Genomic DNA, 27,185 nt, shown 5'->3' on the forward strand with positions numbered 1-27,185 from the left:
TATTTATCAATTACCTAAAATAGGTATCTTAAGTGTCAATTATTTTATTTCTCTCACAATTTAAAAATATTTATGAATGTCTTTTCAGTGATGTGTAGAAACTCTCTTATTCTCTAATATGATGATATACTTTCTAGTAAGGTAAGCAGCTCCATTATGTAAATAAAGATGCACATTTATAAATTGATAGTTAAAAGATGCACAGAAGGATGTTATTGAAATAATACTGAAAGAAACCATGGGTTGAAGTCAAAGAATTTTCCATCTGTATTTAAATCTTTCATGCAAAGTAGCAAATGTAGTGTTTTGTGCATCTATAACAACAAAATAGGTAAAACACAAAGGTAATTACATAAATATAACAGAGCATTTTTCTCTAAAATGTCTTATACATTTATTTTATCATAAATGTAGCTATTCACACTTGTCTATATCCAGAAACAATTAAGAATACGTGCTTTTATGCTTTAATAAATATTCTAACCATAGTTGAGCAGTTTTAAAATTTTTATCTCTAGATAGAAGATGGATTAATATTATTAACTGGACAATTATTATCTGGATCTCCTTGTAATAAGGAGTTTACACTTGCAAGCGTGGGGCTGTTTGCAATTTGAAGTGTGAGGTTCAAGCAGAAAAGTCCTCTTGGGTAAATATAATGGATAAATTATATTTTCCAGAATGGACACTATGAAATCAAGGAAGTCCAAATAACATGTACAGACAATGCACCCCATTGGTATGTGGGATACTAACTAGTATCTCTGCCATTGTAATATTTATCCTTTGATTTAAAAAAAGCAATCTTACGTGGCAAACAAAATAAGAATCGACAACAATTAAAACGACATTCACATTGCTCATTTTATTACTTTATACCTTTGCATGATGCTATCCATTCAGAATACACCATGAGCGTGGCACATGGGGATAGTAGTTTACCAGGAAATACCCCAAGATGCCAGTGACTGAACTGAATAAGACAATCCCATATACTCTTACACTAGTTTCAAGAAAACAAAGATCTATGTGGATTGTTTTTTTTTCCATAATCTAAATTGCTTTCCAAATCAAAGAAATTATGATTTAGTCCATTTTAAGTTAGATTTTAGCAAATAAATTTGTTTTCCAACATAATTTATTATTAAGCATATATACTGTTTACTTTTAAGCATACACAATGCAAAATCTCATGTTAAATGCAAACGAACTGAGCATCCTCCCATGAAGTCATGAAACCTAAGGCTAGTAGCAAAAGACAAGTGTTCAGAGAGAGAAAGCAGTGGCCAGCATTATTTAGCACTGGGGTGGTAAATTGGCCCTACAATTAGTAGCTAGGAAATCAATAGTGACCGTATAGACTTTGCAGGGTGGCCAGGTTCCCATGACTCTTGTTTCTGTAATACACACAAAACGTCATTTTCGTCATTTCTCTCCTGAATCATGCCTCAGACATTCTGTTGGACCAGTGGATGTTTTGATTATCTGAGTGATCCTGAGTCACAAATGCAAGAATTTCTGCTGCTTGCAGATCTCCTCTGACCCTCCCAATTTTTCTACAGTAGACTCCAGAAATGCACCTTTTTGCAAGTGAAAAGCATAGTCACTACCAGCATTTATGTGAACCACCTGATTACTGTGCAAGTATAAGTATGCATATAATTAAATACATATCAATTTTTAAATATTTCAAGTTTTCCTTGTTAACATTATAACCTGTTTATGGTAACTCAGCTATAGAGTTCATTGCTCTTTTCGTGTAGTTTTAGGCTTGTATCTCACCTTTTCTGAGAAACTTTGGATGCAAAAGTGATTGGAAAAAGGCAATTAAATTCTGTAGGTAACAAATTTCTCCTGCCCCTCTTCTAATATTTCCCTCTGTCTTCAGAAAACAGGCATCAGTGGCTGTTACGGTTTCCTCCTTTCATCTTTGTGTCTCTTCTCTCTTTCTCTACTCTCTTCATCTTAGCAACATAACTGGAACTTTCCTCCCTTCTTACCAGAACATTAGGAATTGTTTTTATAGGGTTAAGCTTCACTTTTCAGTGTTATTACTTGTGAAATATTAGTGGAGCAATAAAGATGTTCCTGGACAAAGAACCCCACAGGGCAGGAATACTGATAGCTTTAATAAGTTAAATTCAGACCCAGAAGAAAGGATGAGGGAATAAATGTCAGAATGTGATCAAGAAGCCGAAGGGTAAATGCTATTGGATGACTGTGTAGGAGGTGTGTCAAGTGCTCTGTGGAAAGAAAATGGCTACAGAAGGGTATTATTTCAGGGTGAAAAGTAATAATGTTCATCTCTGCACTATGTAAGGAAAAGGAAAGAGTTGAGAAGAGGGAGAGGACGGAGGTCAGGCAGGCAGGTCATGACCAGTGCGGCTTGAAGTTCAATGAGCATCACCAAGCAAGTCTTATCACAGCTAATTCTTTTGACTGGAGTATTGTTTATTTCTATCACATCATGCATGCCAGTACTCACATTAATTACAAAAACAAGTTCAAATATAATTACACTTACGGTGTCCGTATAATGTATCCTCCAAACTCGGACAAATTTAAGAAAGAAAGAGGGAGTGATTACTGTTTATACCAGAACAACTTGTGGATACCAGAACTGTCCAGGTCAAACTAAAACACATGGTTATCCTAATTACTATTCCTCTACATGGAGACACTCACACAATTGAGGATTTCAACAACAAATAGGTATTAAGCATCTCTAACATGCTAGGTGTACAATAAAGTTGAATCTGGAATTAGGGGTGATCAGGTTCTAAAATTAGCAGGTAAGGCGGAAATTAAAGTTGGTCAAAATTATTCTTAAGCAATTCTGAGGACTATACGATGTTTGGAGGTTAATGTATCATTTAAATGTATTCAACAGAGCCAGTTTTTCCTCCAGCATTAGAACCAATCACCTTTCCTCCCTCCTCATTGGGCACCAGGCAGTTCGAGTTTAGGAGCCAATGTAAATTACAGTTTCATATTGTTACATATATTGTAGAGTGACTTATAGTCACCGTGCAGATACTTACATCATGAGAGCCCACAGAGCTGAATCTGACAGAAGGAAAGCAGACCAACGTTGCGATCTATGCTCACTCTGGGCGCAAGCTCACATGTGCCAGCACCTATTGTTGGAATTCTAAGTCCATATGGATGGGGGACTTTGCTTAAGTTATGTATAATGTGACACTATTCACAAAATTGAATAATATAGGCTTAACTTTAGTAGTTCAACTCTAGTTATAGGAGGGGATGGCACTGTAAACAAATACTCATGATAAAATATAATAAGGAACAAAAGGATTATATATCTAGATATTAGGGAGTAGGGAAGAAATCATACTGAACCGGCTTCAGGAGGATCAGCAAAGGTGACCTTTGTCCCAATCTATGACCAGTGAATGGAAGTTTTCCTGACAGAACAACTGAATGGTGGCTTGGGGAGGGGAAGGAGAGATATTGAGAGAGAGTAAATTTCATGTAAGAAAGAGCTGTCTCAAACTTCCGGACTTACAATGAGAACATGAGACACACACAAAAAACAAATAATGTCAGTAATCTAAATCTGTAACTTTAAAATTATTATGAGAAAGAAAGGACCCTAATATGAGACTTACAAAATTAACCTACGGTGTCCTATTGTAAAGGGATGACATGGCCAAGATAGGAAAACAATTTAAACTAAATGAGTGTAAAGAGACAGAGTGAGTTTTGAAGGTATAAGCCCTTTCAACTATGAAAATACTTTTGTACATATTCTAAGTCTATTTATTACCACAAACATCAAGACACAATTTAAAGCCATTAAAACAAAACAATTATGGGTATTTACTAAAACTAGGAAGGCCAGATACATAACAAGACTAATGTAATCAGTGATTTTGACCTCATGTCACCCAGTCACTGTCCCAAACCTCATGTCACCCACTCACTGTCCCAAAATGTTGTGTTCACTGCACTCTCATCCTCACTAAAAGACATCATTTTCCTTGAAATTGGCTTGAAGACCATGCATGAGAACATCTGCTTCCATAGAAACCTTTTTGCTTTGGAGCCCTGGTGAATAAAGGATGTACTATATTTAAACCCCATTTATCATCATAACCACATATTTACAGGCTCCAAGCCTTTTATGCAACACATTTCTCGGTTCTCTTCTCTTACAGTATGGCTGAGTTTTTTTTTATTTCTGAGGTCTGCCCTATGGCTGAACAGAATGGCCCATTTTGTAAAATATGATACTCTGGGCTTATATTCATAGGCAGCACAGTTATGCTTCTCCCGTTTTATAATTCCCAAACATTAAGTGATAAAATGTAATCATTACATACATTCTCAATGTACATTGTCAATGACTTTTATTATAGGAAGAATATAATTTCCCTAAATCATGTGCAGTTATTTGCTTGGGAGATATTTTCATGTATCAGATGTGTACTTGAACACACCTTGGCAAATCCAAAACAATTATCTCAAGAGCACAAAGTCATGATGTTGAAAATCTGAAAGATTGTACTGCAAGTGCCAGAGACCAAGACTCCCACCCCCCCTGACACTGCAGAAATTTACAGGAATGGATTTAGATCCATGAAATCTTTCATTTGGGCTGATTCTCCCTAATATTTGGTAGAATAATGGTAAATCCCCATGATCTACTTAAAATGAGAACTCCCAGCCTGGAAGGACTTGTCTTACGAGGTACTTATCACCACACGTCTGATGGTAGTTTGTAAATGTCATGTAATGGCAGCAATGCAAAAAAACAGAAAATGAAGTGCATTTACAAAGAAAATCCTTATGCAACAATAAATGTGATATTTTAGAGTTTAGTGATATTTTTAAATGTCTGGGACAAGAAAAATTACTATGGCACTTGTAACTAACACAACCTTAATTGATGAAAGCAAAGTTTCCGAAAAAATTTAATGTGAGTCAAAATTTAGATATGTGTTGGCTTTTTCAACAATCATCACAACAGCTTTCACAGCCTGTTGCATGTTGGAAGCATTTCTAATCCAAGACCTTAGATGTTTTGCTGAATAAATCTTCATGTGCACATAACTTGCAAAACAACAAATAATAGCTCTAATCTGATATGGAAACTTAGGGAACCAGTCCTCTAATTATAACGGCTGGAAAGGGAGGATTGCTGCTGGCGTGGAAAAGAACAGACATCTAAAGTGGCCATTCGCAAAGATACCTGTAAAGGTGAACGATTAACTTGAAAATATCCAGTGGCAGAAACTAATTATGACTTGGAGAGTGGTGAAAGTCACAATGTAGAGACAGAGAAACAGAAACCACAGTGCATGCATGCTGAGAGAGACAGAAAAAAAATCAGGGATGAGAAAGAAAGAGAAGGTGAATAGGTAAAAGGGTAACTTGAGAAAGAATCTGAGGCTTATAAACAAATGTTGATAAGCAAAAAAAAAATGGCATCAGAGCCATTAATGAGGTATAAATAACATATCGTGGGTGTTTAAAGAAGAGAGCGGATTGCTCCTTCTTCTGGGATGTGGCAGGGGTAGGGGAACAGATCAGGGAAGACTTCGTAGGGTGGTTTGGCAGAAAGCTTTGAATTCCCGGGGAAGGGATTCTTGACATCCCTCATAGGGGGCGGTGCTGGCGGCAGAGCTCATTGTATAATTCTAACAGTACAGAGAGTGAACACATCTGGTCAATGCGCTGACAAGCTGGCCAGCATGCAACTCGCTGTGTATTTCCAGCATCTCTCCACACTGCTCGGTGCAGCTCACTTGAAATCCCATAGACAACAGCTCTGTCTAATAGGAGTTGTGTCTAATTTATTTGCAAAGTGAACATACTACATTAGTAGCATTATCATGATATCTAAGACAGAAATAAAAATTTAAAAATAGAATACTAAAAATAAACTATATGGACCAAGGAGAATAATATAAAACTATACAATCTGAAGTAATGCCTTATTTCTCCTCTGAATACTATGATTATCTTGAAAATTTATCAGCATGAGGAAAACCACTGATGAAGGATATAAAAGTAGAAATTTACACAAAGATTAAGTGTATGACAAGTAACCTCATAAAGAGTCTAGCAGGAAGGAAAATGGAAAAGGATTGAAATATTATTATCTAGGTTCCCAACACCTTTGCACTTGTATGGAGTTGAGCTGAACTAAGTAGGTGTTTTTCCCCTTAGTTTTTTCAATATCTTTTACAAAGAAAACATTAACATTTCATTCATCCTGGTAATCTGGATATCCAGAAATTTCCCTGATTGTTACACATACATTAAATAGGATGAAAATAATTATATACTCCTTCATTAGGACAGAATTACAAATGTTAAATGGAAAATACCCTGAAACCAACCCACAGCTAAATATAGACAAAATACTTTTCTCATAACACATACATATCAGCAACTTGAATTCTAGTATTTTCCTTGCAACATCATTATTTCTCTCATGCAAATATAAATAGAAACATGGTTAACATTTTAACAGATGATCACTGTTAAGAGGACCCAAAACTGTATCACAGATAAATTATATTTTCAAAATCACCAATGTGATAAGAATACATGTATCTTTCCAGGAAAATAAGTTTGTCTTCTCCAAATGAGGCCTCCAAAATGGCCTCCTTAAGGATATGATATAGAGTACCTATTACCATAAGTTGAAATAAAGTTTTAATAAAATAATCATCAAAATGAAGTCATTTCTGTGTTTAAAATCTTAAAAACCACAGAATGCATTAATTTAATTAGCTTCCAAGTCAATAAATTTAAAAAGCAGTAACAAATTCCCCTTAGAATCATGCATAAAATTTTTAGTTTTATTATACATTTATTTATACTATATTGACATTTTATCTAGTTTCAGGACACAAAAAGATAACATGAAAATGTTCTTTTATGGATCTACTTTCATAGGAGTGTTTCTAGGTTATTTCAGTGAGAGCGAAGGCCATTTGACATCATCAGAAAGATAGTAATAACAATTGTAGGCATGAGGTAAAGAAACCCTGAAGTCTACTAATAAAGTAACCTGAGCTGTAAATTAAAAAAAAAAAAAAAAGAAGAAGAAAGGAAAAAGAAAGAAAGAAATAATAAAAAAAGATTTTGACCCCAAAGCTCCAGATTTTCTTTCCTGTGGGCTTGTTGCTTTAATAGTTGGAATATACATGAAAAGGCTATTTCATTTCTCTTTAAAACTCATTAAACTTTATGACACTTAGAAAACCATTATATTTACACATCCCTTTCAAGTATCCAAATTGTGTGAGCACTATTTTGAAGAACCATGTATTTGAAGGCAATCTTTACTCTATTTGAAATTATAACAAGTATGTATACACAGTCATGGATAAACATAAATGTCCTTTGCAGATGTCATAATTTTAGTCTTCCTACATTTTGGAGAGGGATCCTGGGATAGACAGGCAGAGAGGAGGATACCACCCGCTCCTTCCCTGCTAACCCAGTGTTTCATCACGGGCTCTCTCTGCGGCAGAAGCAGCCTCAGAGAGAGAAGACTGTTGCTGGCACTGTGCCCACCAGGCCAACTGCACAGCTGGGGAAACTCCGACTTGTTCTTGGTGTGTATATGATAGGCATGGCGATGTTTGCTGACCTAACGCAATTAACTGCCATCATTCTGCCAGAACATAATCACAATATCTGAAGATTAAAGAAAACATAATTGAGTGTTTCATCTATTTCTGGAAAGCATTTCAAATGTCACCATCATGTTATAAAAAAATCATTCAGAATTCTCAAGGTCACCCAGAGGGCCTAAAGGCTTAAATTAGTGCTGGTGGCATTGCCAGCTTTCATTTAGTTTTCTCAGCGGGGCATTTTCTCCTCCTATTATACCTGTCTACTGTCAATCCCACTCTGTTGTCCATTTAAAAACGCATTATATAAGGCATTTGCCTCTGAAGAATTAGAAATAACTGGAGCTGTGAATTATAAATCCACACAATTTCCCCAAAGGTGGATTTTGTGTTGATAGTACTTTATAATAAATATGCAGAAAAATGCCTAAATGATAACTAAAAGAAAAATACCTACATGTACATATCAGAATGCTAATTTCTATGTGTGTGCCCTTTTCATTGTGTGGCAAAGAGTATATCTTAGTAGTTTATGATTATAGAATAATTATACACATATATACACACACCACACGGTCCACATAGTAAAATAATTCGATTTTTTCCTAGTGGTAACATACCCAGGTACTCTGCATTCACCCCTTCAGGTTACTGAACTACCCTTAAGAAACTCACTTTGAAGTGGAATTAACAAGAACAGTTCATTAATACAATGAAAACGACTCTGGGGCTGTGCATCCTCCACCTTTGCAGAACCGGGACATTATGTTTCTTCACCTTTATCTTACTGTTCTCACCATCAACGCCTCAAATGTAAAATCACCTCCAGTAACGGATAGTGCAATTCCACCACTTTTTTCAGAGAAAAAAATTATCTTAAAGCATCAAACGCTTCTAGGTAGAACACTGACATCAATGGAAAATACAATTAGGTATTGAACAGAATGGTTAAGATAATTTTAAGCTGCTACTATTGGATCAATTAGTATGCAGCAATTTGCCAGATATGCAATTTCAGCAGACCCCTGGGCAAGTCTCTCGTTACGAAAATGATTGGAATATTAGATAATTGAAATTAAGTGCTACAATGTGCCACATTCCATAGTTTTCCCTAGTCATATTAGGAACATAATGTCTAATGAAATTAGTATTCATAAAAATTTTAAATAACATAATATTTTGGTCCTGATAGTTAATGCTTTAATGAGTCTAAGGAATTTCTAATTGGTCCCAAAGACTCACCATCAGGAATAAAATCAAATCATAACTGGTTTTTGTGGCTCAAATTATGACTGAACACCCTGTGCTTTCAAACAATCACATATTGCTGACATGGTTTCTTTTCTTTTCTTTTTTATTTTTTGTTTACTGTTATTGCATGAATGATACATAAAAGTTCATAGGAACTGTGTCTGCATTCAAATTCCTACAAGTTGTTATTTGATTTTTTTAGATAAACACAAGGGAACGATTGCCCAAGGCAATTCTTCTGTCTACCCATTTCCACGTGCAGGCTCTCTCCTGCAATGTAACTTTAAATTAACTAAAGGCTCACTGCTATTTCCCCTGGGTATACACTCAGCTTTGCTAAGTCTATACAACTGTCTTTCAAAGGGAGCAAACTGGGTTAGGAAAATAGCTAACCCATTTATGGCACCTGTGGAACAATTTCTTTATCGTTTCCTCCTTTATTTTAATAAGATATTTCACATTAGAGTTTATTTCTCCATGGACATTGAGAATGCCTCTTACCTTGTCTCTAGGTAAAAGTTCTGCACAGTTTAAAAGTTGATTTTTCTGTTATTGATATTGCTAGAAATATAGAATTCTAATTGATACTGGAATAAAAACAATGTTGGCGTTAGGCATACTGGCCATCATTAAATGGTAGGTAGAGTTATCCAAATTGCAAATTCTTGGTGCAAAAACAATTTTCCATTTCTTCTACTGATAACACGAATTGATGGTTATGGGATAAGAAAGCAAAATATTAAATGGCAATATTTAAATAATAATGCAATAGATGTCACAATTTCTTCCAAAGTTACTTAAACTTTTTTACCGTCATTTTACCATTTAACACAATAGCAAAAATAATATGAGTAATAAGTCTCGATTACAGAGGAGATACTTGCAAAAGAATTTGTATCTTTGCATTGTGAGAATTTAATGTGCCTTCTAATAAAAACAATTGTTTCTCATACAACAATAAATAAGCAACTCTCAAGGTAATATATCCTCGTGTCATAATCTTTATTACCTACAAGCAAGAAAGATATTGATTTCTTCAAAGCCGTGTCTGAAGTACAGCCCAGGAAAACGACAGTCTTGAACCATAACAGAGTATGGCTCACCAGAGAAAATAATTTGCCCAGACAAGGATCTCTTATGCACTGAGTCTAAGGTTTAGATAGTGGAAACAACGTTATAAAGCGCTCATAGCTGAGAGACAGATGAGTTAATTGGAGAAGTTGACATTAATGTCGAGTCATTGAGAACCAATTCTTTGTCATTAAGCCCTCATGAAGGGCATTCACGGTTAATTTATTACATAACATTAGTGAAATCTTCTCTCATGACATAAACCAATATTCACCATTTGTCAGGTTGGCACCTTTAGGTTAATACTTTAAAAATTAAAGTATTCGACTTTAAAAGTAAAGTCAAATAATGTTTTCTGTCTGCCCACATAACTATTTCTGCTAACTGGTGGCCTGGATCCAGGATTAATGACCAAATAAAATATCTTCACCTTGTCAGAGCTGTAGCAATTCCAAAGTCTCACAAAAATATCTTGTTCCCATTCAGTGTCTGCCCGTGTTGAGGCAGCAAATAACAACCAATTATGATGCCTTTGCATGAGGCATGCCTATTAACAAGTGACTCATCTCTCTTCATTTCCTATAGTCATCAGATCTTAAAACCAAGATCTAACTCCAAATAAGACTCTTAAGAGATCTACTATGTCCTTGCTCAGAAGTACATTATGTGCCTTTCTAGGAACTTGCATTCCAAACTGAACACATTATCGTTAGGACAAACAGCCAATATTCAAAAAAACCCTAAGTAGCTCAGAGCACAAAATGCCCTTCCACAACATAGAGAAATATTCAAGGTTAAAACGCGCTGTGTATGGAACTCACATCTATAGAAGCTGTTAATTTCCACGAGGCCAGGGGCCATGTCTGTCTTTTCCACTGTTATTTCTCTAGGTTCTAGTATGTGTTGCATCAACATTGTTTGACAGCTACTATTAGAATGGAAATGGGGCCAATATTTTCAGTCAAATAAATGGGCATCATTCTTTCAATAACACTATCACTCTATAATCAGTGGAAACAGCATAAAGAAGAGGAAACAATAAAAATTATCATCCAAAGAACAATTTTGCCAATTGTTAGTATATAACACATGAAGAAGAATAGTCAATTTGGTTTTTCAATAAAGGTTGTTATAGTTCTTTCTCCGAAAAAACAAAAATGTAGTTCATATTTTTATGAATTATTTCATAAATTATTTTTCTTATTAATTCCCAAGTGACTAAGAAATGGGATGTATTGAGGCTGTAGTGAGAGAAACACCCAATTTCTGTTCCAGGCCCACCATAAACTCACAGCACACAGGTTCTCAGAGTTCTTGGCAGGTAGCTCACACATAAGCCCACTTCCAGAAGTAGGAAGAAGAACTCTTTAAAAGTAAAACAATCGGAAAGAAAACCCATCAACTCAACTTGGGTGAATGGTGTGTAGCAATTTCAATCATGAGAGCTTCCATGTGTGCGAATACATTTTAAAGAAGCAGAATTTTGCCCCTGATTTTAGTAGCTATTAATTGTTGCCTTAACGTTAAAGCTGATTTGTCATTCACTGTATGGAATATTGTCCTTCTTAGCATTTATGTAGTTTTTTGCAATTTTTTTTGTGATGTGGAAAATGAAAACAAAGGAGTAGTTTCTTCTCAAATATTGTTTATCTGTCATTTTAGGACTCAATTTTTTAGGAAGTCTTTAAAACTCCCCACGTATAAAAATTCCTTTCACCATCTACTACCTACCATTTACCCTCTACAAATACAGATTTTAAAAAATTGAAACATTTCAATCAAACCTAAATTTTATTACTATTTGCAGTAATTTATAGTTTTCACCCTAGAGAAAATCAGGATAAAATTGTAAATTGCAATGATATTTTTTTCTTTGACGCTAAAAGGAAATATAAAATCAAAGCATTTCATGTCATTTTATGAACATATAGAAATAATAAAATCCTTTCCCTAATTATCATTATTCATGTGCTTGCTTTAAAATGTTCAAGTTCAAATGTTGGCAACATTTACTAGAAATCAGGTTTTGTTTTTTTGCCCTGAGATTCTCTCTTAAGGTGAAGACAACATTACTACTCACTTCATTAATGTAAATATGACCGTGTTAGGATGCGGACATTGCCTCTCCAAGATCTGTCTCTGTGGGTTTATCACAATCTTTCAGGAAAGGAATGTGTAAATAGGTGCTTTTCTACAATTCTAACCTGAGAAATAAACAGACTCATGCATTCTTTGCTGATGCTTAATGTTTTTCAGTGGGGAAGAAAGATAAGTGACATGTATAATACATATTATAAAAAGGAGGGTGCTGAAGGAATAAATGATAAAACTTGCTGGTGAAATTTATTCCACCTTAACAACAATCAGTCAAGAACTACAGATTGAAGACTTCCTGCATATCCATCACTATTGAAGTAGTGATAGGAAATGTGCAAATATAATCAATTACAGATTCTGAGAAAAGACAGGAGCCTTAAAATTCATCTAGTCAAGATGCACTCCAAATGATTTCCTCCTATATGTTGGATGTTCAGGGCTTTTTGGTTTTTGTTTTTAAATCAGGAGTTTTTCACTTAATCTTTGAAGCCCCAGCACATACAAGCACAATGGCTGTCAATGAAAGGCATACAATAACGTTTGTTGAATGAATTCATGATTACACGCATCCCTACCAAGTTCTGGATTCTTCACCCTATATGTCAGTGTTGAGTAATTCTGTTGAGTGGAGATGGTCTTCCATGTATTTCTTGCAGATCCTTTTGCTATCAGACATATGTGTTCAATTTTTGTGAAGTAGAAATTATGGGCTTTGGTAGAGTTCAGAAATCTCTATAATGATGGGCCCACATGGGATCAACCCACTCTCTATACAGGACCCAGAAAAGAAGTTCAAAGGTGAGCCATGCACCAGGGACCCATTCATCATCTAGAAATAAGTCTCCTCTCTTCCAGAAATGGGACTTGTGTGGGAAGGCCCTGCTGAGAGGAAATAATATTGTCTCAGAGGAAATAGAGGATTGGGAAAAATAAACAATTTACTAAATACGGATATATTTATTTCATTAGTAATTCTTTAAAAATCTAAAAAGAGTTCACTTCTGAAGCAGCCTAGATTTGTTGTCATTGGAAATCTGCTCTGAGAGGAGGCCTTTGTCCTGATCAGCCCTTCAAGTCAGCAGGTGTGCGGTGGCCCCAGGCTGATTGTCTCAGGCTAACTTCTCCCCTGAGCTTTACATGATGGAGACGACCTCTCTTTTTCAGGATTGCAAACCAGCCATTGTTGGCTTGAAATTCAATGTCTTGCTTTGTTTCTCTTTTCTCTTATTTCATTTTCTCAAGTCTCAACAAAATTCCTGTCTTTTTCTATATTATCTAGATACTCAAAGACATAGTTCTTGTCCTATTCTTTCCACAGACTGAGCAAGTGATCACAGACAGGACTTTTCTCCATATGCTTCCTCAAAGGCCTGATCATCTAGTCAACAGGAAAGGCAAGCACTCCTTATGGTCATGTCATTCTGCTTACTTCAAGAGGCTTGAACGGAACCATAAATTTTTAAACCATGATAATAATAATAATAAACAACAGTAGATATAAAATCATGTAATCTCAAAGTCATGACTCGTGAGACAGTGACGGACTCGTGTTTATCAAGGTGTGCTCCTTCAGGCACCTGTGTGAAAAATGCCTGGGACACATAATTGAAATTCTGATTCTTGAGCGTCATCAGACTCAGTAAATTGGAATCTTTTAGGTTAATGTTCTGGGATTTGGATATTTACAATGCTATCTGAATAATCTTATGTATGTTGAGGATTGTGAACCACTATGAGAATATCTGAAGGCTTGATATTTCCCTCCCATATTATTAGCATCATTTTTATAAAGGCATAAGCTATAAATTTAACTCAACTAGTCCTTTGGTCTATTATCCAGCATCCAAAATTGCTTCTATTGATTCTCTATACTTAGGAATCAAGTAAAATATATTAGAAAGCTTTCTCAAGAAGTCATGTTATTTAGTAAAGGTCTTTCTAATATCTAACTTCATTCATGCTAATGTCATTGACCCCATTTCTTCGTCTTTGTCTCACATTCAGGAGGAAAAGGGAAACAATCACCATTCATCACAGAACAATTCTTTATCTGTACACCATTCTTAAGACAGCCTTTAGACTTGATTCTTCCAAGATAAATGAGCTTCATCATCATCCAGTAATCATTCAGTGGGATTATAACCCACCTGAGTATCCTGTGTCCAAAACTGAATGAAGCATCTTCCTCCACCCCAGGCCCCTCCTCCTTCTGGGTTTTGTTTTCTCAGTGAAAAGCATCGCGGCTCACCAGGTTCTAACTCAGACTAGAGTGAGCTGTGACTCTGTCACTTCCCCTACCCAGACAACCACGGAGTTCTTTCCATAACTCCTCAAAAACCACTTGCAAGTATCTCTCATCTCCTTAATTCAGAGGTTGCCAACACCAATGTCTCCAGGCCCAGTAACAAAGTTAACATGTGTAGAAACAAAGTTATCGTGTGTGCAGTGTCTTCCTTTATAAAATTAAGGAGTAGGTGTCATTGTAGACCATAGACTGTAGAGTGCATGCCCCACCTATAGGCATTCAGATCACAGAGAACGCGAACACGCACATGCACGCACCCCCCCCCCCACTCACACACACCCACACACACTTATGCTGCCCAAACAAAACAAATGTTTGTAGCTGGCAAGTCCTGTTTAGTTTGCTTTCTTTTTCTCTTATTCTTCTATTTACCCTCTCTTCCTGCCCCTGGCAACCACTGTTCAAGTTTCTGCTTGTATGTATTTGACTTGTTTATATTCCATAAGCAAGAAATCATGCAGTTTTTTTTTTACTTAGTATAATGTCCTCCAGGTTCATCCATGTTGTTGCAAATGGCAAGATGTCCTTCTTTTTTAGGGATGACTAATATTCCACTGAATATACTCTGAATCTCTCACCTGAGCTATCGCAATGGTTTTCACACTGCTACTAGTCTCTTTCCACTGATTCTCACTGTTGCAGGTATAATTCTTTGGAAGTTAAATACTGTTTTCTTGCTTAGACAATAACATTAACCAAGCATAGCTAGCAGTCTGGAGAGGAGACTAGGGGAAGGGGAAATAGGAGAAAGTGGTCATGGGGCTAGAGAAGAAAAGGTATTTTGGGTGTTATTGGAAGTGGGGTTGGGCTTCCAGAGGGAAGATTTTGTTTTCTCTCTCCCAGAGTGTAGGCTGGAGCCTGGAGTCAGGTAGATTCCAGTTACGTGATGGAGTGCGCAGAAGACATGGCCTTCCTCTCTCCTCTCCTACTGCTGACTTACTATCTCCTTTTCTTTCATTTCTCTTTTTTTCCCTCTTCTTCCTCTTAGGCTCTCAGTATCTTTTCCCCCTCAACCCCAATTCCTTCCTTCACACTCCATAAAATGGTGCCGGAACTTGGGTAGCATAAAAGGACATTTTTTTTTCTTTTCATTGCCTACTATCAACCTAACGATAGAAGAATGGGATATTTCGTGTTTTTCTTTTGTTCAAAATGCTACTTAAAATAATTATATGTAGTCCCCCTTTTGTTTCTCAATTGCTTTTTCCTTCTGGTCAGTGAGCCTAAGTAGAACCATGGCATTCTTGCTTTTGTCATAAGGAATTATATTCTGTGCATTGGTGTTCAGTGTGGTGGGAATTACATGAATACTGGAGGGAGAATAACTGAAGTACCACACTTGCTTCCTTATTACTATAAATTATCTTAGCTAAAATACCAAGAAAAAATAATAGCCATTTTCAATCTGAGTGATATGTCCAACTGAGTCATAATGTGGGAGAAACCATAGGAAAACTTAATGAAAAAAGAAATATATTTTAAGCATAGCAAGTAAAGCTTTCAAATAGGTGTAAATTTAAAAACTATTATTTAACATTTCATAAAAAGAAATAGAAATATTCTGACCAGAACTATAATCATGTGAATAAATGTGTGCATAATTTAAGCATAATGCCAATAAAACACACACAAATACATATGTACAAATTATATGTGTATATATATATTCTCAAAAGGTGTTAAATATTGTTTATACAGAAAAAGATATATAGCCATAGATTCTTAGAACAACAAAGACATTAATAATCGTCTCAAATTTAATATACTTTTTAAGATAAAGAAACTGACCACTCAGAGAGCTGAAAAATGAAGGATGAAAGATGGAAGAATTTTCTTTCTGAAAGGGGCACTTCTGTGTAACCAGAGGAACTTGGAATCTTGCTTGATTATAGTTTTGCCTCCCTCCTCCCAGCAGTCACAACAGATAACAAAATTCTGGTCCCCAGAATGAGCAGTCCTCATTGCTACTGAGGCCCTTGCTTCACCTACAATGGATATTGATGCCAATGATGGTCACTGTAGCTCAGATTATTTGATTAATCCCCTTCACTCACTGGTACCTAAAGAAAAAAGCACTGAGAGGCGTGGGATACCTCTACTAGCACTGGGAAAAATAGTGAGCATTTTTCTGAGGATGGATGTCCATAGATGTTATTCAGAGATAGAATGGCTACCAGGGATCAGCAAAGAACTCACACTATACTCTGAGCATAGAAATACAGGTGAGTGATTGTGTATGCCTTTGTGTGAGTAACTCTAGGGGAAGAAGAGAAAGAATTTGAGAGAAATTAGGTACCACACTGTCAAAAAACAGAGCAGTTCTATTTCTACGCCACAAACTTGAGCAATGAACACAGGAGCAAATGTTAAGAGGTAAATGACATTATTCCATCCCATTTTGCTAGAGCTGTGGAATCTGCAGGAAGAGGTAAAATTGATGGTAGAATGAGGCAGGAGCTCTGAGGCTTTCCTGTCTGGGTGCCCTTGGAAAGTTGAGGAAGGACAGCAGCACAAATCAAGACACATAAGTCAGAGATGCCTGCTGGCACAGAGGAGGGAAGGTGGAACCATCTTTGTAGAAGAGGCTCATGAAAATATTTCTGAACGATATGACTGTAAAATCAGAAAACTATCTCATGCAGAGTAGATAAGACTTTGAGGTCCTTGAAAATTCTTTTTGCAGAATACATAGCATTTACCCTTTTTTTCTTTAATTAAAGAACATTTCATCCCCCCACACACATTCATTGTGTATTAATAGTTGGGCGAGTTGATGACAGCATACAGAGGTGAGAGTATCCAGATGTCCAAGGGCTCCTGGGTTGCTGCATTAGTGAGGAAGAGTACAGAACTGCTTCAAATTCCTGTAAACTTCAACTGAGTGGTAGATGAAGTTATTAAAACCAAATATTTTATTGTACTCAGTTTTGGTTTCTGTGGCTGGATAGTCCATCTACTAACTCTCACCAACTCTTCTCTCACCACCTTGGTCTAAAGCTGCCATCATCTCCCCCACCGGCCATTGCAACAATGCTTGCTGTGTGGTGGTTGACTGTGGGGCTACCAGCTTTAGAATCACCCACCAGCGGGCAGGTAGGGGAGGTCAGGGGGATCCTTATTAAACTATAGATTCCTGAGCCTCCCACCAGACCAACTGAAGTATCTAGAGGTTGATCCAAGGAATCTCTATTTTTCCTCTCTTTCCAGGTGATTCTTATAAGCTGTGACATTTGCAAAACACAGTAGCAGTGCATTTTCTTGATTCACTTTTAACATCTACATGAAAAGAAAAGGTCTTCCTCTCCACAGGTATCACTTGGTTGAGAGACTCAAATGAAATATTAACTTCAGGAGAATGCCAGAGCTTACTGCCTGCCCAGACACCTGCATCTGGTAATAGAAACACTTATAGCACCATTTGGAAAATAATATTCTCATAAATATCAGCCTGTGATAAGACACAGTAATGAATCTTGATACATTTTCTGTACATTTTTTTACCTCATCTTTCAAAAAAATCAATCAGACTAAAACTAGAATTTTAAACCTCAACATTAATTTAAAGCATCCAGAGAAACCCTTGAATTGTACAGATGAGAAGGCTGAGAGCCAGAGAGACCAGGACATAATAACCCAAGTATTGGTGTCTGATCCAGGATCCAGGTGTTCTGAAAAAAGCCCAGGCTTTACCGCTGTATCGTCAGCATCTTTTCCTTCCTTCCCTCTCTCTCCCTCTTTCTTTCCTTACATCAGAAACACATTCTGACTTCAACTATTCTTTATCCCTGCCCAAATGATCAATTATATTTTTCTTTCATTCTAATTTTTTTTTTTTTTTTTTTTTTTTGTGAGGAGATCAGCCCTGAGCTAACATCCACCAATCCTCCTCTTTTTTTTTTGCTGAGGAAGACGGCCCTGGGCTAACATCGGTGCCCATCTTCCTCCACTTTATATGGGACGCCGTCACAGCATGGCTTACCAAGCAGTGCGTCGGTGCGCGCCCGGGATCCGAACCAGCGAACCCCGGGCCGCCGCAGCGGAGCGCGCGCACTCAACCGCTTGCGCCACCGGGCCGGCCCCCTAAATTTTTGTTCAGTGTTTATATTCTTGTCTTTCTATGGAGTATTTTCTTAGTCTTTCAAAATCACAGGTTGTTTGAAAGAGAAAAAAGAACATGACTGTTCCTCACAGCGCTATACATAGTTTACAGTTGGTTAAAATACATTATTTTTCCTAAACATCACTTTAAACTAATTCTCTAACAAAAGCATTTCCTTGTCAGTTTCTCTTCTGCGACCTTGCAACCTATGTTCTACCTTCAAGCAAATTGTTTATATCTTACCCTAGATCTCCTGAGATCCATCTTCAACATATTACAATCATTACGACCACAAAAGAAATGACTCTTGTCATATTGGAGAAAAGACTCCACAGGGAACAAGCCCCTTCAGCATTGGAAATGTGATTATTTACATCTCAGTCGAGATATGTTTTTTGGTCCCCCTGAGGTGGAATTATCTGACAAATTGAATATCTTTATTCTGATAGTGAGGGATTACGAGTTACTTTCTGAAATACAAATAGAGGAATAGACGCCTCACGTCAAATCACTAGTGTGATTTTCATTTAACAGAATGTGCTTAGAATGATCTGAGTATTTTATCGTCTACATTCTAAATCCACAGATCTTCAATAAAATTAGTTCCATATTAGACACTAGTTTACACTGCACAAACATTAAATTGAGTTTTTAGAAGTGGGCATAAGCTTAAGACAGATTCCTTCATTTCCCAGACTTAAATCTTTAATTTTTTTCTTTAAATCTGAGCTTCACTGGATTTTTCCTTTTAAAAAATTTACTCAACTTAGTTCAAAACTTTTTAATTGGGTTAACCATGTTCATCATGGCTTTTAAAATTTAAAGCTCAAATGTTACATGTAATACATTTTAAGAACATTAAATACCCAGTATATAATATCAAACTTTTCCTGGATAAATATAATTTTCTATAATTTTTATTTTTATATTCGATAATCTCCAAAGGAAACAGATTATGTTTCGAATCATACTCCTTAATAATTGAAATGAAATTTCTTCCCTAGGTAACAGTTCCCTAAAGGTTTTCATTACATCATCATGTGTTTATAACTTGTTGCTAAAATAAGTGCCAGACCATATCATGAAAAATGTCTGGTGCATGGAAGCAGTGTAGTGAAATAGTTAAAAATGTAAGCTAACGAGTCAGACTAATAATGCTCAAATCCGGTCTCTGTATCTACTACCTGGATGGCTGTGCACAGATTCCTAAACTCTCTGAGCAGCAGTATCATCCTCAGTTTAACAGTATTTGCTTAATCGGTTGCTGCGAGAATTTTATGAGCTAAGACTGTAAAGTGCTTAGAACAGTGCTAGGCACAGAGTACTATATAAATTTAACCATTATTATTATTATTATTATTCAAGTAGAGCTATTATTATTACTATATAGTATAATAATTGTTATATTGTGCTGTGCTATATTATTATTTTAGTAGGTTCTCAGTAACTAATTATGGAATAAATGACTAAATGTAGAAAAACATTCTTTTTAGTTGAAGTGAAGTTCAAATTTCATTATGTTGAAATAAACAGAGCACTTTAACTATGGAGTATTCGTCAAGACTGGATATTTCATTTGATTTTTATCTAAGCCCTCTTCCTACAAGATGACTGAGGATTGTAAGGGCCTGGCCTGCGCAGAGGGGTTCTCTTAGGGTAGGGCTGGGCGAATAGAGTGCCTCTTACCAGATCCTGGGTTCAGTGCAAAGAGTCAAAGAAGGGAAGAGGAGAAAACCAAGATCTGTAAGTCTAAGAATCAGACCACTAAAAGGGAGGCTCAGAAACCAAGTAAACTGGAGAATCAGGGAGGTGAGAGTAGAAAACAATGGGTCAATAATAAGCCTGAAGTTGTTACTGGAACAAATTCTGGGGCAGATGCTGTTGCCCACAGATCTGATTCCTGGGCAGGAGGCCATATTTAATTAAGATGCCAAGGACTGGACTGGGCAGTTCGTACTTTCCTCACTTCTATTCTCACTGCACTGCTTCGATTGCATGGAACATAGACAGGACTTGTATGTTAGGCTAAGACACATACTCAAGATGATATACCCTATCTTTAAAAAAAAGGCATACATTTGCAACCGCATTGCAAAAAAATAAAAAGCATCTCCTTCAGTAGCAAAAAAATAAAGAACATTTAAATTTCCCCTGACATCAACACATGCGCCAGAGCACAGCAACGTGATAAAATCATCAATAGAAACTGAGAACCAGAGGCTATGGCAGATATGGCATCTAATAATTTTTAGGCATCTTGAAGATTACTTGGGGAAAAAAAAAGAAACAAAAATAACAGAACAAACGTCAAATCAATAAAATTGACTTATATCTGAAATAAGGCATCTCCAGAAAATGATCTTCATCTGAGTTGGATTTTTCCTAAAGGGGAGATAGGGAATCTTAGCTTGATCTTGCTCGCAATACGTTGAATATTCATCTTGTGCAACAGAATGCAATTTACATACTGTGGGGCCCAGGACTGAGTGCAGGGACACCCTGCAGGGAACTCAGATGAAGGTTTCAAAATAGCAAGAGCCTGCATTTTTCAGCTCACCACAAAGGGACTCCGCAGCTCACATTTACTTTTCTCTGACCGGATTTCCCAGATTTGCTGAAGAAAATATATCACCTTTCATGGGAGGCCCCAGAGAATGTTTCTGCTTAAGTTTTATGTGTGTGTGTGTGTGATGTGTGTATATTTACATGTAATTTTTTTGATGATGGTATTTAACAGCAACAGAGTTTTAAAGAATTTATATGAAGATGACATGCAAACTCAATTAAAAGCATTTTTCTTTGAGGTACCACTTTAATCTATCAAATTTTGATCCAAGGATAGTGGAAAGAAGTACTTTCATCTAAGTCTCTATTGCTTGAACCTGTGGCAGAAATGAATTCTAACTGCATTATAATGTATAGATATAGCATATCTGAATGCAAATTGTTTGTAAGTAGTAAATAGTCTGGAAGAGTTTATATGGCTAGAAAAGTGCTCAACTTCTAATACACATTAACGCAAAACAGAGAGATCTGCTTAGATTTAAATGCAATACACATTTTGATATTATAGGTATTTTCCTGGTAAAATATTTACACAATTTGAATTCTTATTTTTAAAAGAATTACTCTTTTTTAAATTTTCTTTTTTTATATAAGGAAACTCTCTAAAACAAGTACATTTCTAAAGAGAAATAACAAAGATTATATTAACATCAACTCTTTCAAAAGTGCTCAATGTCCTACGAACCGGGTCATTTAAAAAAATATGGAAGGTGGCCAGCCCCATGGTGAAGTGGTTAAAGTTCAGTGCACTCTGCTTTGGTGGCCTAGGTTCACAGGTTTGGATCCCGGGCGTGAACCTACACCACTCATTGGCCATGCTGTGGTGGCAGCCCACATACAAAATAGAGGAAGATGGGCACAAGTGTTAGCTCAGGGCCAATCTTCCGCAAGCAAAAAAAGAGGAAGATTGGCAACAGATGTTAGCTCAGGGCCATTCTTCCTCAGGAAAAAAAAAAAAGGACACAATTTTAAGAGGTAATATTACTCTTCTGCTTGATATACTGATATTATCAAACTTTGATGAGGAATGACTAAACAGCTCCTAGAGCATTGTAGCAAAGATCAAACAATAAAGCAAAAATGGCAGAATCAATAGACCCAGAACTTTCTCACTTTTGTTGTTGCTGCTATTGTTGTTTTGCAAACATTGAATGAATGGCCAATATCTTCGGCATGTGACTTACTGATGGGTAGAGGTAACCTTCTCCATTCATGGCTATATACAACCCTGTCTTCACGCCCTGGATGGCAACAACGCGCAGTCCCACTGGGATGAGGTTGAACAGTGCTGTAAAGATAAACATGGTCCATCATGAATGGGCAGGAAGAAGCCAAACACTGCTATCATTTTTCTCTCTCTCAGTTTTTTAATTTAAGAAACATCACCTTTGTTACAACCTTCTGAAAAGTTCCAATTAATTAACTTTTATTTCTTTTTATAATTAAGAAGTTTTTGCTATGGGTAAAATTAGCACTTGAGCTTCGATTTGTAGATCTTCTTAGCAGTCTGCCTATAGCATTCTGGAGAACTGGTGGGGTAAGAAATAGAATCGAGCCTGTAATCATGATTCTAGTATCTCAGTCTCTGACATCATCTGATACCAAAAGAAATCAGCTGTGAAGATTCTCAAAGAGTAGAATTTTAAAAGTCCAAGTTAAATGTTTATTCTGGTCTTTCACGCAGAAGGTGTGCCTCATCATTGCAAAGTAGGACAGGCCAGAAGTTAAAAAGGTAATTCCCAAACTAAATTACTCTTGCAGAACCAACATGATATGCCAGCAGAGCCCAGAAAAGATGTGCACCTGCCAATGTGCTAAATTTAGAAAGATCCAATCAAATTGAATGCCATGCAAATTTTAAAGATATGATTTTCTTTATTAATAGTTCATAAAGCTATGAGTGAAAACTAAAATAAAAGAGGGAAAAGTGCTCAATTTTACCCACATAAGAGATAAAAACTCATTTATATTTCATATTTTGTTTCTTCCCCACTGAAAAAAGAAAAGTATTTTTTATATATTGTTTACCTAGTGCAGACAACAATGTTATAATTGATTTTTAAGTCTTAACATCCCTTTGATGCATTTTTGTGCCAGAGTTACATGTGTGGTGGGCGTTCTAGCATCATTCTTGCTGATAACTGCTGGATGATTTTGGAGATTTTTTTACAGATACATTTATAAGAGAATTATCCACAGTGAGGTTATCTAGTCCCATTTAAGTTCTTAATTCAAGTCTAATGCTAAGCAATAGGACCAGGCCAGAACAGGCAATGAAAGCACTAAAATGTCGAAGTAAATGTATAAATAAAATATTTTAGGTTTAGGCTATCAACTGTACTCAAAAATAGACTTTATAAATTGTGTTCTATTTAATTCCAACGCACATATTTTCTCTGAATAGGGTGGGGGGAAATTACCCCCTCTCTTCTGATTTTTACATGTGACTGATCCCAAGATCTCAAGGTGTCTGTTTTACACAAACAATAAAAGGAAACTAGCAGGCCATGGACATAGGTAATTATCCCTATAAGAATACTCAGGGGCATATATGTTTTCATGATGCAAACTAACATTAGACTGTCTTCCGTAGGATTCTAGGGGCTTATGACATCCTTATGGAGGAATGAGGCTTATGTTTGCTTATTTCTATTATTTATACTAAACATTAGTGTGGAGTTGTTGAGTGGTATGAGGTACTTGTGTCATCGTAACTCTCAGTATTCCTTCTTCGTGGGAGAAGGCCATTGGCTGTTTTCACTCTTGCCTGAAACACCTGAACTGTCCAATCTTCCTTATATTCTGAAAGAATGTGTAGCACAGAATAATTCCTGATTCATGTGCAAAGGGTTTTCTGGGAAAAAACATAATTGTATGCCTGTCCATGCAAACTATTCTAACCTAACCTATTCAAACTTAATTATTCTAACCTTTATACACTCCTAATGGTATTTTTAGGTGCTATCTATTTGATATAAGCTAGATGGTATAATTCTAGAACGTAAGTGCATCATTAAATCACTAAAATACTGTGGCATGGGAAAGAGTAAAATTATAGAAGATGGTCTAAAATGACCATACTAAAAAAAAAAACATACTGGGTTTTTTTTTCCTAGGATTTTGAGTGGGACTTGAATTATAAAATACAAGTTATTACCACACAGGATGATAATAGAAAGTGAATCCATATGACCACTGTAATTTGGAAGCCCATTCAGAGCTGACCATGATGGATCCATGGCGCCAGTTAAAACCACAGATATCTACATTAATTGAGACATAATTATATTTTTTCACCCTTTTTGTATTTTACATAATTATAAAGCAAAGTCACAAAGCCCAGGGGAGTAAGAATAATGAAGATGTTCATGCTACTTTGTTCTGTGGAACATTCTAGTTCTCCATATAATAGTGATTTTCAACCCTGGCTACACTTTAAAACTAGTTGTATTCATAAAACAGGATGGCCATGCCCAACCCCAGACCAATTAAATCAGAATATCTGGGAGTAGGTTTAGGGCATAAGGGATTTTTTTAAAAGATCACAGGCCAGGTACAGGCCACGGTGAGAACTACAACCCTATGTGGGGTGGTGGTCACTGTGAGTGACTGGTAATTTTTACACATCAAGTAACCAGGTTGGGAACTTCTAAGGTGAGAGGGATTGGTTTGTGTGAGGTTTTAATGTTGCTATAGCTCCTAGCATATTGGTGTTTCTCTGGTCCTATTCTGCTTGCAGCATCTATGAAGCCTGGTGATGGAACAATGCAGTTTCAGAGCACAGGAAAACCCCGTGGCATCCCCAAAAGCAAACTGGGGGAAAGAAAACCACTCCCTAATCAAATATCATAGTTCATGGTAATGCTGATGTTTAGGAGATAGATGGGTAGCTCTTAGAATTTTAGAGGAATACACCCCTGTAAATGAGTGTGGTGACGAATTGACCTGGGCGCTCACTTCCTTTTGTGAAAGATCCTTCCAGGGCACATGGAAGCCAATGATAAGCAGTCAAGTTGCTAAAGTATCCTCTCCATTAGGACCAATTATCCATCATCAACCATTTTCTTGCCATTTTTCTTCCCAGAGGTTTCTAGATCTCAGACTGGAAACTCTGAGAGGACATTAGTATCAGGTTCTCCTGCCTGCTGGCATTTCTCCCTCTTCTCAACTCGCTTAAAATTTTTGACAAAGGCAGCTTAGCAGGGTGGTTCTGACTTTACCTAGTTGTAAATAATCTCACATCTACTAGTACAATATGTGTTGAATTCAAATCATAAAGATTTCAAGGTTCAAGCCTCAGTTTTGCCATTTGGTGACTTTTAGGGTGGCATCAGGGTGATTTCTCCCTATTTTTCCTATTTGTAGATAACTAATCCTTATTTGGCATTCAGAGAATTCTCAAAAAACTGGAATGTGCTTGTGAATTATTACATCATGTGCTTGCTTTCTTAAACCCAAAGGTCGCTGTTCTAATTAGGACCTGTCTGTCAGCATCCCTAACGCTCACTCCTGTTTTTAAAGAATACATTTCAGTGTTAACAATTTTCTTAAGATTCATAAGACCACTGTAACGAACCAAAGAAGAGAAAATATCTTAAAATTCACCCTAAAAAACTGTTTTTCAATTAAAAAGGCGACAGGACACAAAAGTAGGGTTAATCAGTAATTCCCACTGCTTTTATAAAGCTGTTATAATCCTGCTAAGTTTTATTAAATTTTATAGTCTTACAATTTTTACAGCCTTTTGAGGAGAGAGAACCTTTATCTCATCTTGTTTTATTCTGTTCTGCTGTGTTTTTGCAAATGTTGAAAATGGTAACAAAACAAACCTAACAGTCTTAAAGTGCACATAAAATGCAATGTAACTTGTAAGAGAAGAAGCTACAGGCCAGATCTTGCATAGACTCTAAGTCGCTCGACTGTAGGCACTCTGATTCCGTTCTCTTCCTGCTTTATTCCCATAACTGTTCCTCACCAGCATTTAGGGAGATTAGAGAGGATTTTAAGAGTTACCCAGAGATTCTTGTTCCTTCTAGTGCAGTTACACAATAGGAGGAAAGAATCCCCGTACATGTAGAGAATAAAGGTTGAGAATCTTTTAGTACCTCCGCTTTCCAATTTAGTGTTTAGTATTATTCAGATAACCAGATATAATTAGGTGTGTATGTGTATAATGTCTACATCTGCACTTTCACTATTTAGAAAATACTGTGTTGCTTCTTCAATTCTGAGGCAACACACTTTTAAAAGACAGTGTCTATTTAACACTTCTCAACTTGATTTCTATTCTCATCATTAAAAATAACCGACTTGTTTGGCATTACAAAAACCAAAGATGGTAAGAAAAAAATTCATAAAATCTTTATTTGAAGGATATTATTTTTCCAAGAAGTCCAACTAAGCGTTATTTTCATACAGCTTTAGTTTGTTTCCTTTCTTGAAAACTTCTGTCATAATGGATGACATCAGCCTCCGGTCTGATAAATCAGAGTGTCATAGCTCTTATAGTGATCAGAGTTATGGAAAACTAATTCTCTTGCTCTACTAGACTCTGGTCAAAGAAAACATGGAGACCATCAAAGCTTATGAATCTCTAAAGCCCATGGTCCCCACACTGTAAGACTTAAGGAAAGAAGAATGTCTTTTTATCAAAGAATGGGTGAGGAGTTAGATAGGCAAAAGAAAACAAGCAGATATATATGTATTAGCTTCAGCCAGAAGAAACTGACATCTTTTGTAGGTCAAAGGTGGTCTAGTGCTGACAACTTTAAAAGGTTCAGCCTGGTATCAAAATGCCAACAAGTGAACAATGTTTGACATTGGCCTGATGAACAGCGCCTTCTCTTTCTTCCCTGTGGCTGAGTGGCTTTACTTTCTCTTTTTCTAAAATCAAAAGAGGAAATAAAGCACACACACACAAAATCAATGAACACATATGATAGGGAAAAGTTTACAAGTAAAAAAGGACAACATAATAGACACAAAGAGAAAAAGATTAGAAATTGAAAAGGAGTAAAATGAAGATAAAAAAGAATAATTTAAAGTTGAAAGAAAAATTAAAAAAAGAAGAAATGCCCAAAGTCTAAAAAATAAACACAATGGCTGGCAAAATATTGACATTTCACATAGCAATACCAAACGCAAAAATAGTCTACTTTATATCCTTAGCTACTCTCAGAATCACTGT

The 27,185-nt window shown here is 36.3% G+C and overlaps 1 protein-coding gene across 2 annotated transcripts in view; it reads right to left on the reverse strand.

Annotated features, from left to right (window-relative positions):
• The window catches only part of FGF14 (fibroblast growth factor 14), a 599,635-nt gene that overhangs the window by 94,147 nt on the left and 478,303 nt on the right, over positions 1-27,185 (reverse strand). For both annotated transcript variants that reach the window (XM_058548441.1, XM_058548442.1), the window contains exon 3: positions 22,183-22,286. In XM_058548441.1, coding sequence (XP_058404424.1) covers positions 22,183-22,286 — 104 coding nt within the window. The remainder of the gene's footprint in view (positions 1-22,182; positions 22,287-27,185) is intronic.

This window comes from Diceros bicornis, chromosome 9, assembly GCF_020826845.1.
Source record: "Diceros bicornis minor isolate mBicDic1 chromosome 9, mDicBic1.mat.cur, whole genome shotgun sequence".
Lineage (NCBI taxonomy): Eukaryota > Metazoa > Chordata > Mammalia > Perissodactyla > Rhinocerotidae > Diceros > Diceros bicornis.